The following is a 13,613-nucleotide window of genomic DNA, read 5'->3' on the forward strand; positions in this document are numbered from 1 at the left end:
AATCGAAAATGAATCTTGATGTGAATGGAAGGGGAGAGGGAGTGGGAAAGGGGAGGGTAGTGGGTGGGAGGGACGGTATGTGGGGGAAGCCATTGTAATCCATAAATCGTACTTTGGAAATTTATATTCATTGAATAAAAGTTAAAAAAAATAGTGTTTATAATGTGAAGTCTAAGCAGGTTTTTGTATAAAGGGGTCTTCAGAAAACTCAAAAAGTGTGTATTATGAAAAAAAACTATGCATGGATTTAAAAAATCTGCATCAGAAGACACATTTCAATTCCATTTCTCTACAAACTTGTTGAAGTACCCTCATAGAACTTGAAAGAGTCCCAGGTATTTAGAGATATTTAATAAATAAATCACAGAAGTTTTTCCTCTACTGTATTAAACATTTTGTTAAACGGAATACCATTTCATTAATAATCTCTCGAGGTTGGGTTAGAATTCCCACCTAAACGCCCTTTGTTAATACTGAATAAATTCTCAAAGTGACTGACAGACATTTGTCAAATACATATGCATCATCCAGTAATGATACAGAAGATTGTCCAAGAGAACAATCTGGAACTGATACAGGAAAATACCCATAGAGAAGCTTTCAAATCATTCAGACTGGCCGAGGTTTACCTTTACATGGTGGATCAGACGCTCAACTTCATTCACTTTGTAGGTCTCCAATCCTAGTTCCTTGGCTAATCTTAAAATACGATTCTGGGTTGGCCCAACATAGGATCCTCCAAGGTCCACATATTTAACTTTTTGGTTCTGTTTTCCCATGGGAAAAATAAAAGAAAAATATTTGTGAAAATATTCCTAAAAAATAAAAAGTCCTGAAATAAACCAATTGGTATTTTACTGGTTATAGATACATCTTCAGGTGTATCCATGGAAAACTAGATTCTGTTCTCAACTCTAGTTCATTCACTTCACTTAATACAAGGGTAGAGGTTAAATGCACAGAAGTAGAGAGTAGAGTGATGCTTGACATAGACTGGTGGTGGGGAGCAGGGCAATGGAGAATTACTAGTCAAAGAGTACAAAGTGTCACCTAAACAGCTGGAATAAGTTTTGCACAACAAGTTATTATACTCAATAATAATGTTATGTTAAAATAATCAAGGAGTAAATTCCAAATGTATCACCATAAAAATAATCAAGGAAATGAGGTGAGGGGTATGTTAATTAGTTTGTTTTAATCACATTGCATTGTATACATATATCAAAGCATCACGTTGTACTCTAAAAATGTAATAGTTATGACTCGTCATTTAAAAATAATATAGATTAATATTGATAAAATAACATAAAAATATAAATGAGGCAGAAACTCTAAAAAACATTTAGTTTGTGTGGTTGAAATGATAGTGCTGATGTTAGAGAAGCCTCAAAGTTAAGGATGGGAAGTATAAAAATGGTGATATTTTCTCCCACTTCACACACGTACACACATACACACACACACACACTCCTGCCAATTTCCTTCCTCCCCCATCCTAGTTTTATGATGTCAAATATCCTGAGGTGAGCAGATGAAAAAGAACAGACGAGTTGGAAGGAAGGCAAATGGAGAGAAAAGTGAAGAATACTTCAGGGTCCTTTTCGCCCTCTCAGAAAGAATCAAGTGAAATTGAAGGCTTTCGGGCCTCACGCTCATTTTTCCCCACTCCATCTTTAATGTCTTACCCTAATGGTGTAAGTCCGGCCACCCACACGGTCTCGGGCTTCCAGAACAATCACATTCAGGCCAGAATCATGCAGAAGCTTGGCTGCTGCCATACCTGGGACAAAGTACAGTAAGTTATCAGGATCAAGCACTTTACAGGGATTCAGGTCAAGCTCCTCACACCAAGGCTGATGAGAAAAGTCCGTGTTGGCTCACACACAGAGCCTGGGGCTGTGTTCACCTTACAGATGGATAGAGTTCCTCATTCAGAAGCCAAGTCTCAGACAGCAGCTACTATTTCTAGAAAGAACAAAGGGGATTTCATTTTTGCTAAGTGTGTCCAACCTTAAAAACTTTCTCGGTGATTATATCAAAATGTCTATCTTAGCAGCTGCATGTCTGACAACATACATGAGAGCAGAAGGTCACACTCGAGAGAAATATCTGACTGCAACAGACACAGGACCAAGGCTAGCCACTGATTTCATTCTTAGGATCAGTCTTAAAAACCGTAGACCTCCAAAGCCTGTTCAAGGACCTGAGATTTGCTGTTAAAATTGGACTTTGGGGCTAGATTAAAGGATTTTGAATGTTCCCAACACAAGGAAATTATAAATGTTTTAGGTGATGGAAATTCTAGTTATCCTGATCTGATTGTATACATGTATGGAATTATCACACTGTACCCCACACATAAGGGCAGTTATTAGTTGTAAGATAAATAATAATGATGATGAAAACTGGACTTGTGGAAGTTGACATAAAATTTCAAAATGAAGGACATAAAATTGAACCCCTTATGCATCCTTAATTTCCCAACGTAATCCATCACTGAAAAATGAAATGATTCTATTCATGTAGCCACTTTACTGTTAATTTAGTCAAAAACACACACTAAATGTCTATAACATTCACCACCATGAATTTAGCTTTTAAAAAAACCTACAGATTCATGAAGGTAACTCTACACACAATAAACTTTATTCATTTTAGCACACAGCTCAGTAAATTTTGACAGAGTACAAAGCTTAGTGTAGAGTGCACAGCTGTAGTTTTTGGTACTAATACATCCTGGATGTAGCTTTTGGCCTCAGAATTCTTAAAATCCTGTCTGCTTAAAACTGCTCTTACCGAAATTAGAGTTTTTTCAGAGGATGGGATTCTGATGTTCTTCCCATGATAAGGTGAATTTGTTCAATTCCAATTATGTTACTCATTTGCTTTATGAGAACAAACAAAATCAAGGAAATGCCAAGATGCTGATATGACTTTCAGATACACAAAACAGCTTCTGTGCTGTCTTTCAAAACTAACAGTTCTTGGGCAAGCATTTGGTTTAGCTGTTAAGAAGCTAGTTAGGGCCGGCGTCGCGGCTCACTAGGCTAATCCTCCACCTTGTGGCACTGGCACACCGGGTTCTAGTCCCGGTCGGGGTGCCGGATTCTGTCCCGGTTGCCCCTCTTCCAGGCCAGCTCTCTGCTGTGGCCAGGGAGTGCAGTGGAGGATGGCCCAAGTGCTTGGGCCCTGCACCCCATGGGAGACCAGGAGAAGTATCTGGCTCCTGGCTTCGGATCAGCACGGTGCACCGGCTGCGGCGGCCATTGGAGGGTGAACCAATGGCAAAAAGGAAGACCTTTCTCTGTCTCTCTCTCTCACTGTCCACTCTGCCTGTCAAAAAATAAAAATAAAAATAAATAAATTAAAAAAAAGCTAATTAGAATGCCCACACCTCAGGCCAGTGCTGTGAACCAACGGAAGGAAGACCTTTCTGTCTCTCTCTCACTGTCTATAACTCTGTCAAATAAATTTTTTAAAAAAAGTGCCCATGTCTCATATGGGAGGCACCTGGATTCAATTCCCAGCCCCAGCTCTTTTTTTTTTTTTTTTTTTTTTGACAGGCAGAGTGGACAGTGAGAGAGAGACAGAGAGAAAGGTCTTCCTTAGCCGTTGGTTCACCCTCCAATGGCCGCCACGGCCGACGCACCGCGCTGATCCGATGGCAGGAGCCAGGAGCCAGGTGCTTTTCCTGGTCTCCCATGGGGTGCAGGGCCCAAGCACTTGGGCCATCCTCCACTGCACTCCCAGGCCACAGCAGAGGGCTGGCCTGGAAGAGGGGCAACCGGGACAGAATCCGGTGCCCCAACCGGGACTAGAACCCGGTGTGCTGGTGCCACAAGGTGGAGGATTAGCCTAGTGAGCCGCGGCGCCGGCCCAGCCCCAGCTCTTGACTCCAGCTTCCTGGTAATGTTGTAGACCCTAAGAGGCAGTGGTGATGGCTCAAGTAATTGGGTTCCTACCACCAACATAGGAAACCTGGACTGAATTCCTAGCTCCTGTCTTAATATCTGTTGTGAACAATTAGGGAGTGAACCAGCAGTAAGATCTCTGTCTCTAAAATAAATATATACAGGGTTGTTGCTGTGGTGTAGAGGGTAAAGCTTCTGCCTGCTCTGCCAGCATCCCTTGTGGGCGCCAGTTCGAGTCCCAGCTGCTCCACTTCCAATCCAGCATGGCCTGGGAAAGCAGCTGGAAGATGGACCAAGTCCTTGGGCCCAGCAGCCATGTGCAAGACCTGGAAGAAACTCTTGACAGCTCCAGCCATTGCAGCCATTTGGGGAATGAACCAGGAGATGGAAGACCTCTCTCTGTCTCTCGCTCTCTTTGTAAGTCTGCCTCTCAAATAAATAAATAAATCTTTCCAAAAAAATTACTTAGCAATTTAACAATGAAAAATAGCTTGATGATTTTTAGACTCCCACTAGAACAGAAACAAAGATTCCTATAAAAATTGCTAATATTCATATAATAATGCTCACCACATTTGGGCTGTTGTGTGTTTAAATATATTAATTCAGTGAATTCTATAACAGCTGAATGAGATAAGTTACTATTGCTAGCCCCATTTTATGGTTGGGGAAACTGAAGCACAAAGAGGTTTTCAAGGTCACAAAAGGAGTCAATGGCAAAGCCGATTCTGCTTCTGTGTCTGTATTCAAATCCACGACAGAGCACTGCCTTGTGAGGGGCCCACCCTCTCTACTGTCTGCACCTTCTGATTGATTTCTGCCACAGGAGAAAATTACATTTCAAAAGATCTTTTGTCACTTTACTTGGATCAACATGTTTGGAAGACACATTTGTATCTTGTGGTTTGATAAGAATCCGTAGAACATAAAATATGAGCCCACGTGAAAAACCATAATGAAAAGCCAAAGCTTCAGTCACCATCTGTCAGCGATCTTAAAAGAAGAAACTCATTTTTCAGAGAGGCTGATTTGACATTTCATTATTTGAGTTAATCTATCTTCCCACTCTGTCCCCAGGGTCAGGGCCAAGGCTTCTGAATGTAGGAGGGAACAGTCTCAAAGTCCACGGTCCCAGAGCAATGCACACACAAGCATTGCACAACTCTGATTTAGGAATACAAGGCTTGGATTTTTAACTCCAGTTTTCTAATCTTACCTCCATAAGGCAGAAAAAAAACCCACTTTTATTTAAATTCCAAATTGCAGAAAATTCAATGACATTTATCAAGCATCAGTTCAACAAATGAAATAGCATGCAGCCATAGTAACAGCTATTATCAGTGGGCTCAGATAAACCACCTGAACATGTGGAGGCTTAAAGAAATGGATTCCAAAGGAAATACAACATTGCTCATACACACTAGCATTTTATATTCCACAAAAGGTACTGTCTTCTAGTAAGTGCAGTTACACAATAATATCTGATGCTAAACATAAACAGTTATTAAAACAAACCAAGGGCTTATCAATGAATGAATAGAGTTCTCTATGTTTGTGTGCCTTAATAATTATAAATAGAAAATTACAAATATCTTTAAAGAAGACATCATGAAAGTACATTGCTGGAAATATCTCTCAATTTATCTCACTGATGTCCATGGGGGCAACTTGAAATACTTGATGGGAATCAACTGACAAAAATCAATTTGAAAAAATAATTGAACAAAATACCAGTGGCTTCGGAAAGTCACTGCAATTTAGGAGGAGGGAATTTGGGGGCATCTAAGAAGCTAAGGAGTTGGAGTCTGGTCAGTAGTTGATTAAGATTGTCAGGAAGAGGTAGCGCTCCAGGGAGTCCTCAGTGATCACTGATAAAAGGACCAATGGTTTGACTGCTCAGAGAATAAACTCTACAGTTCCCCCTTCCAAGAGGGTGATCTCCCAAGCGTTCCTTCCTATGTTGGTTGTTTGGAACATTTTTTATTTGAAAGACAGAGTTACAGAGAGAGGAGAGGCAGAGAGAGAGGTCTTCCATCCGCTGGTTCACTCCCCAGATGGCTGCAACTGCCGGAGCTGCGCCGATCTGAAGCCAGGAGCCAGGAGCTTCTTCTGGGTCTCCCACATGGGTACAGGGGCCCAAAGACTTTGGCCATCTTCCACTGCTTTCCCAGGCCATAGCAGAGAGTTGGATAGGAAGAGGAGCAACTGGGACTAGAACTGGGACCCACAGGGGATGCCAGCGCTTCAAACCAGGGCTTTAACCCGCTGCGCTACAGTGCCGGCTGCTGGAACATTTTTTAATTTAAATTTTTATTTATTTATTTATTTTATTTGAAAGGCAGCGGGGGAGGGGTGGATTGAGAGCTCTCCCACCTGCTGATTCACTCCCCAAATGCCTGCAACAGTCAGGTGGAATCAGGCCAAGCCAAAGCAGGGAGCCAGGAGCCAGGAACTCAACTCAGGTCTCCCACATAAGTGGCAGGGGCCCAACATCTCAGAGTACACGTGAGCAGAAAGCTAGAATTAGAAGAGAAACTGGGACTTGAACCTAGGCACTGCAATATGGGATGCAGGTGTTCCAAACTGTGGGGAGCAACTGGGAGCAACTCAGACTAGACTAAGTTACTGGAATTAAGACTTATTCTATGCATCTGCTCTCCCACAATATGGCGCTGGGAGAGGAGGAAACAGCTTCTACACAGCTGCCTCCAGTTCAACCAATAAACAGCAGGACCTGCTCCTGAATGGAGGAGAGCAGCGTACTCGGCGTGTGGGTAGCAGAGTTGGGATTGGTGGAAGAGGACTATAAAGGAGGAGAGAGACAACATGCACCAGGAACATCTAAGGGGAACACCTGTGCAGCCCCCGAGAGAGCCGGCCGGCGGTGTGCCACTCCCCCGCGGAAGTGGGGAAAGTGGCAGGGGGAACCGCCCTTCCACGGAGGTGGAAGGAACGGTAGCCAACCCGGGAAGAACCAGCAGTAAACCCGGGGAGGGCCGAGCAGACAAAAGAACAGCGCAGGGTCCTGTGTCGTTCCTCCACGAAGAGGGGGAGCGACACAAACGATGTCTTAGCCACAATGCCAAACACCCACCCCTATTTGGAAATTTTAACACATCTGTAATGGAAACAGAAAGATAAGAGATGGTACATTCTCTAGGAAGTCTGGAAACTTTCAAGCACAATAAATACTATTGCAAAAAAAAAAAAAAGTAGCAGAAATATACTCACCCTAAAAACACTAGACAATGTAACTGACACAGTTTAAACATTTACACAATAGTTCCCTAACATAATGCCTAATGGCTTTTTTTTTTTTTTTTGACAGGCAGAGTGGACAGTGAGAGAGAGAGAAACAGAGAGAAAGGTCTTCCTTTTTGCCATTGGTTCACCCTCCAATGGCCACCGCGGCTGGTGCGCTGCGGCCAGCGCACCGCGCTGATCCAATGGCAGGAGCCAGGTGCTTATCCTGGTCTCCCACGGGGTGCAGGGCCCAAGCACTTGGGCCATCCTCCACTGCACTCCCTGGCCACAGCAGAGAGCTGGCCTGGAAGAGGGGCAACCGGGACAGAATCCGGCGCCCCGACTGGGACTAGAACCCGGGGTGCTGGCGCCGCAAGGCGGAGGATTAGCCTAGTGAGCCACGGCACCGGCCTGCCTAATGGCTTTTTTTTTTTTGACAGGCAGAGTGGACAGTGAGAGAGAGAGAGAGAGAGAAAGGTCTTCCTTTGCCGTTGGTTCACCCTCCAATGGCCACCGCGGCCAGCGCGCTGCGGCCGGCGCACCGCGCTGATCCGATGGCAGGAGCCAGGAACCAGGTGCTTTTCCTGGTCTCCCATGGGGTGCAGGGCCCAAGCACCTGGGCCATCCTCCACTGCACTCCCTGGCCACAGCAGAGAGCTGGCCTGGAAGAGGGGCAACCGGGACAGAATCCGGCGCCCCGACCGGGACTAGAACCCGGTGTGCCGGCGCCGCTAGGCGGAGGATTAGCCTAGTGAGCCGCGGCGCCGGCCCTAATGGCTTTTTAAAAATGAGAATATCCACAATCCTAACAGCCGCCTTCATAAAGCATGGAGCACTTACTCTGGTCTGTGTGAAACATTTCACAAAGTTTAGCTGATCCTCATCACAATAATAGGCTAAATGTCCCTGATCTGAAATATCCCAATATCCAAAATTTTTGAGCCCTGACATGATGCCAGAAGTGGAAAATTCTACATCTGATCTCATGTGAGGGGGCTGTGGTCAAAACACAGGCACACTAAAAATAATGTGTAAAATTACCTTCAGGTTTTGTGTACAAAGTATATAAATGAAGCATAAATGAATTTTGTATTTAGACTTGAGTGCCATTCCCAAGATATCTCATTATGCATATGCAAATATTCCAAAATTTGAAAAAAGTCCAAAATGTAAAATATCTCTCATTCCAAGCATTTCAGACATGGGATTCTCAATCTGCATTAATATCTTCATTTGAAAAAGAAAAAAATGGTGGCTTAGAGACATCTGGAGATTTGCCGCAGGTTACACAATTAGGAAGTGGCAAGATCGGAGATCAACCCCAATACTGAACTCTTAGCCACCATCCTGGGACAAAAAAAGGAAAAATTCCAGGTAAGTATCTCTATACACTGATCAATGCTGCTTTGTATGTAAGAATTCTTTGTATAAGAATCCTGAAATACCAGTTTTCCCCTAAATAGATACTGTATGTAACTTTTGCAACTAATTTAGGAGCAAGCTGATAGTCACTCTGTCCTTTTGTAAAGCTAATGAAACTTGAATTTAACATGTATGATCAATGAATATTTCACAAACAAATGATCATTTGGCACTTTCAAAAGCAGTCCCTATGTGCCCCAGACAAGCCCTGGGATGAATAATCATAGCACACACCAATAATGCCTAAGGCCATGCAATTATAAAAATACTGCAATGTTCTGCCCAAGAAATTTACTTGGAAAAGATTTCATCAAAGCAATGACTATCTCAATTAGGATTAGATATCAAATTATTTGCAAAGCCTAGAAATCAGGGGCATGTGGCATTATGAGCATTCTGAGTTTCCAGTTTAGTGCCATGGAAAATTGCCCAAGTTAGCTGCTGGGAAGTACACGGTGCAGGGATTAAGGAAGGGACCTCTTCAAAGTATCTTAAGAACAGTGGAGGAGTTCAGATATGGAGGGAAGGGTAAGATCAAAACCACCATCTGCCTTGTTCTTTGCTATGTCAATCTGTTCCATGCCCTTCATATCAAAATTTGACATTTAACAAAACTTCTTAAGTGTTTTAAAATGCAAAGTAATTGTCTTGAAAACATTATGAAACAGTACTTCAAAACAGCATAAGGACTATTTCCCACTTGAAAGATACACTCCCCCCCCCCCAAAAAAAAGGAGAGCGAGAGAATCATGTTAACCAACTTGACAATGAAATTCACTGTTCCTCAAAAGATCTTTAACCTTGTAACCCTGGAAAATGATATAGGCATTCCCTCAGGACTGATGAAAAGTCAAGAATATGCAAATAGCCCTCATCACCCCTGTCACTTCTGACAAAGCAAGAGTTCCATGAGGAAATTCTAGAAACAACCAAGTGAACTTCTGATCAAAGTACTGGAATTCTTTGATGTCTTTAGAGAATGTTTTTTTGGTTATGTAACACAAACACACACACAAAAGGTCTGGGGGTAAGAAGACAAATATCCTCAATTTGAAATCAAATTCATTAAAGCGATATCTCTTAAGTAGAATCCAGATGTTAATTTTGCTAAACTTTCCAACAGAGTAGTGAGGAGACCCGGAGCAGGTAAAGCCATGACTGAAAACAGGTGACATTTTGAGCACCAAACGGGGGCCAGCGTCTCTTCTAAGTGTTTTACCTAAAAGAACGTATTTATCCTCCCAAGAGGGGCAGCTATAGAAAGTGAAGAAGCATGGAGAAGCCAAGTATTGTGCCTAAGGTCACACAGCTAGCAAGAGGCAGGATCAGTACAATGGGCCTTCTGTATCTGACAGTTCTGCATCCACGGATTCAAGCAGCCATAGACGGAAAATATGAGGGGAAAATACTGCATCTGCAGTAAATATGCACAGGCATTTTATTTTTGTCTTTACTCCCTAAACAATAAAATCTAATGACTATTTACATAGCATTTGCAGTGTATTGGTATTGTAAGTCATCTAGGGTTGATTTAAAGTACACAAGAGGATGTGAATAGGTTAAATGCAAATACTATAGCATTTTATGTAAGAGACTTGAGTATCTACAGATTGGAGGATTTGCAGGGGTTCTGGAACCAATCCTCCCCACCCTCCACCCCTGCCCTGCAGATACTGAGGGATAACTGTATTCAAGTCCAGGAAATCTAACTCCAGATAACAAGCATGCCAGCAGCCTTCATCTCACTTAACAGGGAAACACTCAAGCCTCCCTTTAACATCACAGACCATATATACAAGCATCCAGGCTGCAGCTAGCACGCACTAGCACATGTTGTGCCTTTGTGTGAATTATAAGAAGGCACACGTTCCCAAATTTCCAAGAGGCGCCTTTCCTTCGGGTGAATGCAGCCCACAGGGGTGCAAAGGGCTTGATTGGCAGAGTGGGGCTGGACTGCATCCTGCTTTCACTGCATCTGCCCCACACCTCGCACAAGCCATCATCTGAGTAGCTGATGCTGTGGCCTTGAAGCTCAGAAAATTTATTTCCTGAAAGCTAAAAATTTAATTGGCTACTCTTTGTCTCCTCAATGCCAGCACACAGTTGGCATGTAAATGTCAGATGAATAGATTTATTTAATACCCTTCAACAGAAATAACATTTAATTACTTAGTCAATAAACAAATAGCTAGGGTGGTGTCTATATAACTTCTGTATTTTTAATATTTGATGTACTTCAAAAAGTTTGTGAAAAATGGAATTCAAAGATAGGCTTATTTTCGGTGCAAAAAAATTTGAAACTCATGCATAGTTTTTCTCATAATGCACATTTTCTATGAATTATTTGAAGATCCCTCACAGTATAAGAAGCTAAAATATTTAGCTATGCTGAAATTGATTTCTTCTGGTCATACTGGATATGGTAATGGACACCCCCGACTTTTTCAAAGGGAAAGAAAGACAGCCAATCCATAATAATAACCACCTCATATTTGTGCAGCACTGCACAGTTTCCAACTCTCACACACATTCCATGCATAACAATAACCCTGTGAGGTTGGCATCATCACTTCCATTCTTCACATTAAGAAATAGATGCTTGGAAAGACTCGAGGGCTTGCTCAGAATTATACAGCAAACGATGACAGGGTTGGGTCTGAAACAGCTCTGTTTCTGTGTCCTGTGGGTTTTTTATTGGCAACATTATCTCCTCCGACATCCAAAGGCCCATGCTGTTAAAACAGAGATTTAAAGGGAGAAAATTTTTCTTTAACTTTCTTGGAAAGAATATTTTGTGAAAAATCATGCAAGCCTGCCAGTGTCCAAGGTCCTGGGACCCCATCATTTAGGGAAAGATCCGAAGGCATTTGGGGCAACATGGCACTCCCTAGGGAAGCTCCACTGAACTGCACATTCAGGGCTTGCTTTGGCCAAACAGTTCTTCCTCCTCAAGTGTGGCCTCATTCCTCTTCCCTGAGAAAGCATCCATCGCAATTTTCGGGAAAATCGAAGCAAACATGACAAGAACCAAATCTCCCAATAATGCACTATCATTTTGATGGTTGCGAAGCCAAGTTCAGAATTACATCGTTCACATCGTGCTCCCCAAAATGAAAAAGATAGACTCCAAGCCTCCTTGGAAGCATGGTAACCTTTGTTCTATTTTCTCTAAGACAATCAAAATCTATAACACAAAAACAAATGGCAATCGCTTGTAAAATAAAGGAGACCTTTACTGAAGCCTCAGGCCATGGGATGATTTACGCTCTCGAAAAGGATGAAACACATCAAGCTTTCATAAGTTGCCATAGAAACCTTTCTCCAGATGCAGCTGCTTCAAGATACTAGAATGAGATTGCCTTCCAAGGTCTTTCAGAGTATGTCTAAGACCATAAAAATTGTTTCTTCATCATGCTTTATATGCAAATGATCGCATTTTTCTAAAATGTCACCGATCTTAATGAGTCTTGCTTCACATCCAAGCTTTTGTCTTTACCCTTTGTTGTCTGAAAGGAGTTGCATATCTTTTGTGTGGTAGACAAAATTTGTTTTTGCTTTAACCTCAGCATGGTCTGCCATGAACAAAGGAAGCAGACCCACAAATTACAGTTGCATCTTTCTCAAGTTTCTATGCTATATTATTCATTTATAAAACTCTTCTCTAAAATGAAAGTTCAATTCACTTGCCTTAAATCCTTTTTGGAATTAGATGAAATAGGTTTGAATAAATAAACACACTTTTGGTTAAGAAAACTCTTTTGTAATTATAAAGAGACTTCAAAGAGGTCATAAAAAAAGAGCTAAAAGATAAGTTTATTTTGGTATAAAAGATTCTGAAATGCGTGCATATAATGGGTCTTCAAAAGTTCATGCAAAAATGTGTATTGTGTAAAAACTATGCGTGTGCATTTCAACATCTTTTGCAGCCAAACAAACCTTACTTTTTAATTCTATTTTCCATGAACTTTTTGAAGTCACCTTGAATACAAGATGATCATATGATGCCATAATAGTAACCATGACAGTGATCCTACTGCCACGAAAGTAGCCCTCCTTTAGATTATGGACACAGTTTTGAGAATCATAAACTTCTTTCAGGCAGAATACAAAAGCAGACAGCTACCACAAACACCTGTGGCCCATCACCCAGATCCTACTCCCCAAAACAGATGGGTGTTGCAAACAGTATGATGAGGATCAAAGGCCTGCCAGAGTACCTTGACTGCTTCTCCATGAAAACATCTCTTCCACCAAAAATGGGATGATGAATTAGGAATTCTCAAAGGAGAGGAGAAAATGTGAGCATTGCCAAGGAAAAGAAACCTGAATGTGATGTAATGAGTGCCTGGAAGAAATGAAGTTACAAGGAGTCATTTGGCCAGGTCAAAAACTGGCCCTCCAAAAAACATAAATAAAAAATAATAATTAAAAAAACCTGGCTGTGGCGCTTGCTCTATCTTCTGGGAGCTCAGTGAGCCAAGGATCCTGGCAGAGGAGCTGTGCTTTGCCTGACCCAGAAATAGGCCTGTGAAACAATGACCACCCTCATTCATATGTTAAAGTCTAAACCTCCAGGGTGAAGGCGAAGATCACAGTGCTGTATCTACAAGTCAAAGAATTCCATGGGTGACCAGCCAACCCCCACAGAAGCTAAAGGGAGAACCAAAGACCAGATTCTCCCTCAGAGCCCTTCGGGGGAACCAACTCTGCAGGCACCTTGATCTTGGACTATTTGTTGCTTGAAGTCAGCCCCTGTGGAGCTTTGGTTAGAGCAGCCCTAGCAAACTAATATACGTGAGAGATTGTATCTTCTGTAGCAAGTGAACTTATCTGGGGATCAAAGTCCTGGTTAGCCAGGCTAGGGTGGTGCTTTGTATGAGCTCAGTGGTGCTCAGGTATTGTTATGGGGTGAGGGGCAGAGAGAGAGTTCCTAGCAGAAGCACTATTTCAGGTGACCTGTTGAACTTGGGAAATGGGGTCATAGCTCAAACAGGTGGTAGGTACATAGGAAGTTGGGTGAGCTTCACAGTGGCAAAC

The 13,613-nt window shown here is 42.4% G+C and overlaps 1 protein-coding gene across 2 annotated transcripts in view; it reads right to left on the reverse strand.

Annotated features, from left to right (window-relative positions):
* Window positions 1-13,613, reverse strand: part of MAOB (monoamine oxidase B) — a 116,598-nt gene that overhangs the window by 68,084 nt on the left and 34,901 nt on the right. Inside the window, exons 2-3 of one of the 2 annotated variants that reach the window (XM_002719872.6) lie at window positions 1,686-1,780; window positions 630-767 (exon numbers count right to left, since the gene is read on the reverse strand). In XM_002719872.6, the coding sequence (XP_002719918.2) occupies window positions 630-767; window positions 1,686-1,780 (233 nt within the window). Of the gene's footprint in view, window positions 1-629; window positions 768-1,685; window positions 1,966-13,613 lie in introns of both variants that reach the window. The other variant, XM_089324086.1, reaches the window with a different exon arrangement.

Source organism: Oryctolagus cuniculus, chromosome X (assembly GCF_051225735.1).
Source record: "Oryctolagus cuniculus isolate XC-2025 breed Fujian yellow rabbit chromosome X, ASM5122573v1, whole genome shotgun sequence".
Lineage (NCBI taxonomy): Eukaryota > Metazoa > Chordata > Mammalia > Lagomorpha > Leporidae > Oryctolagus > Oryctolagus cuniculus.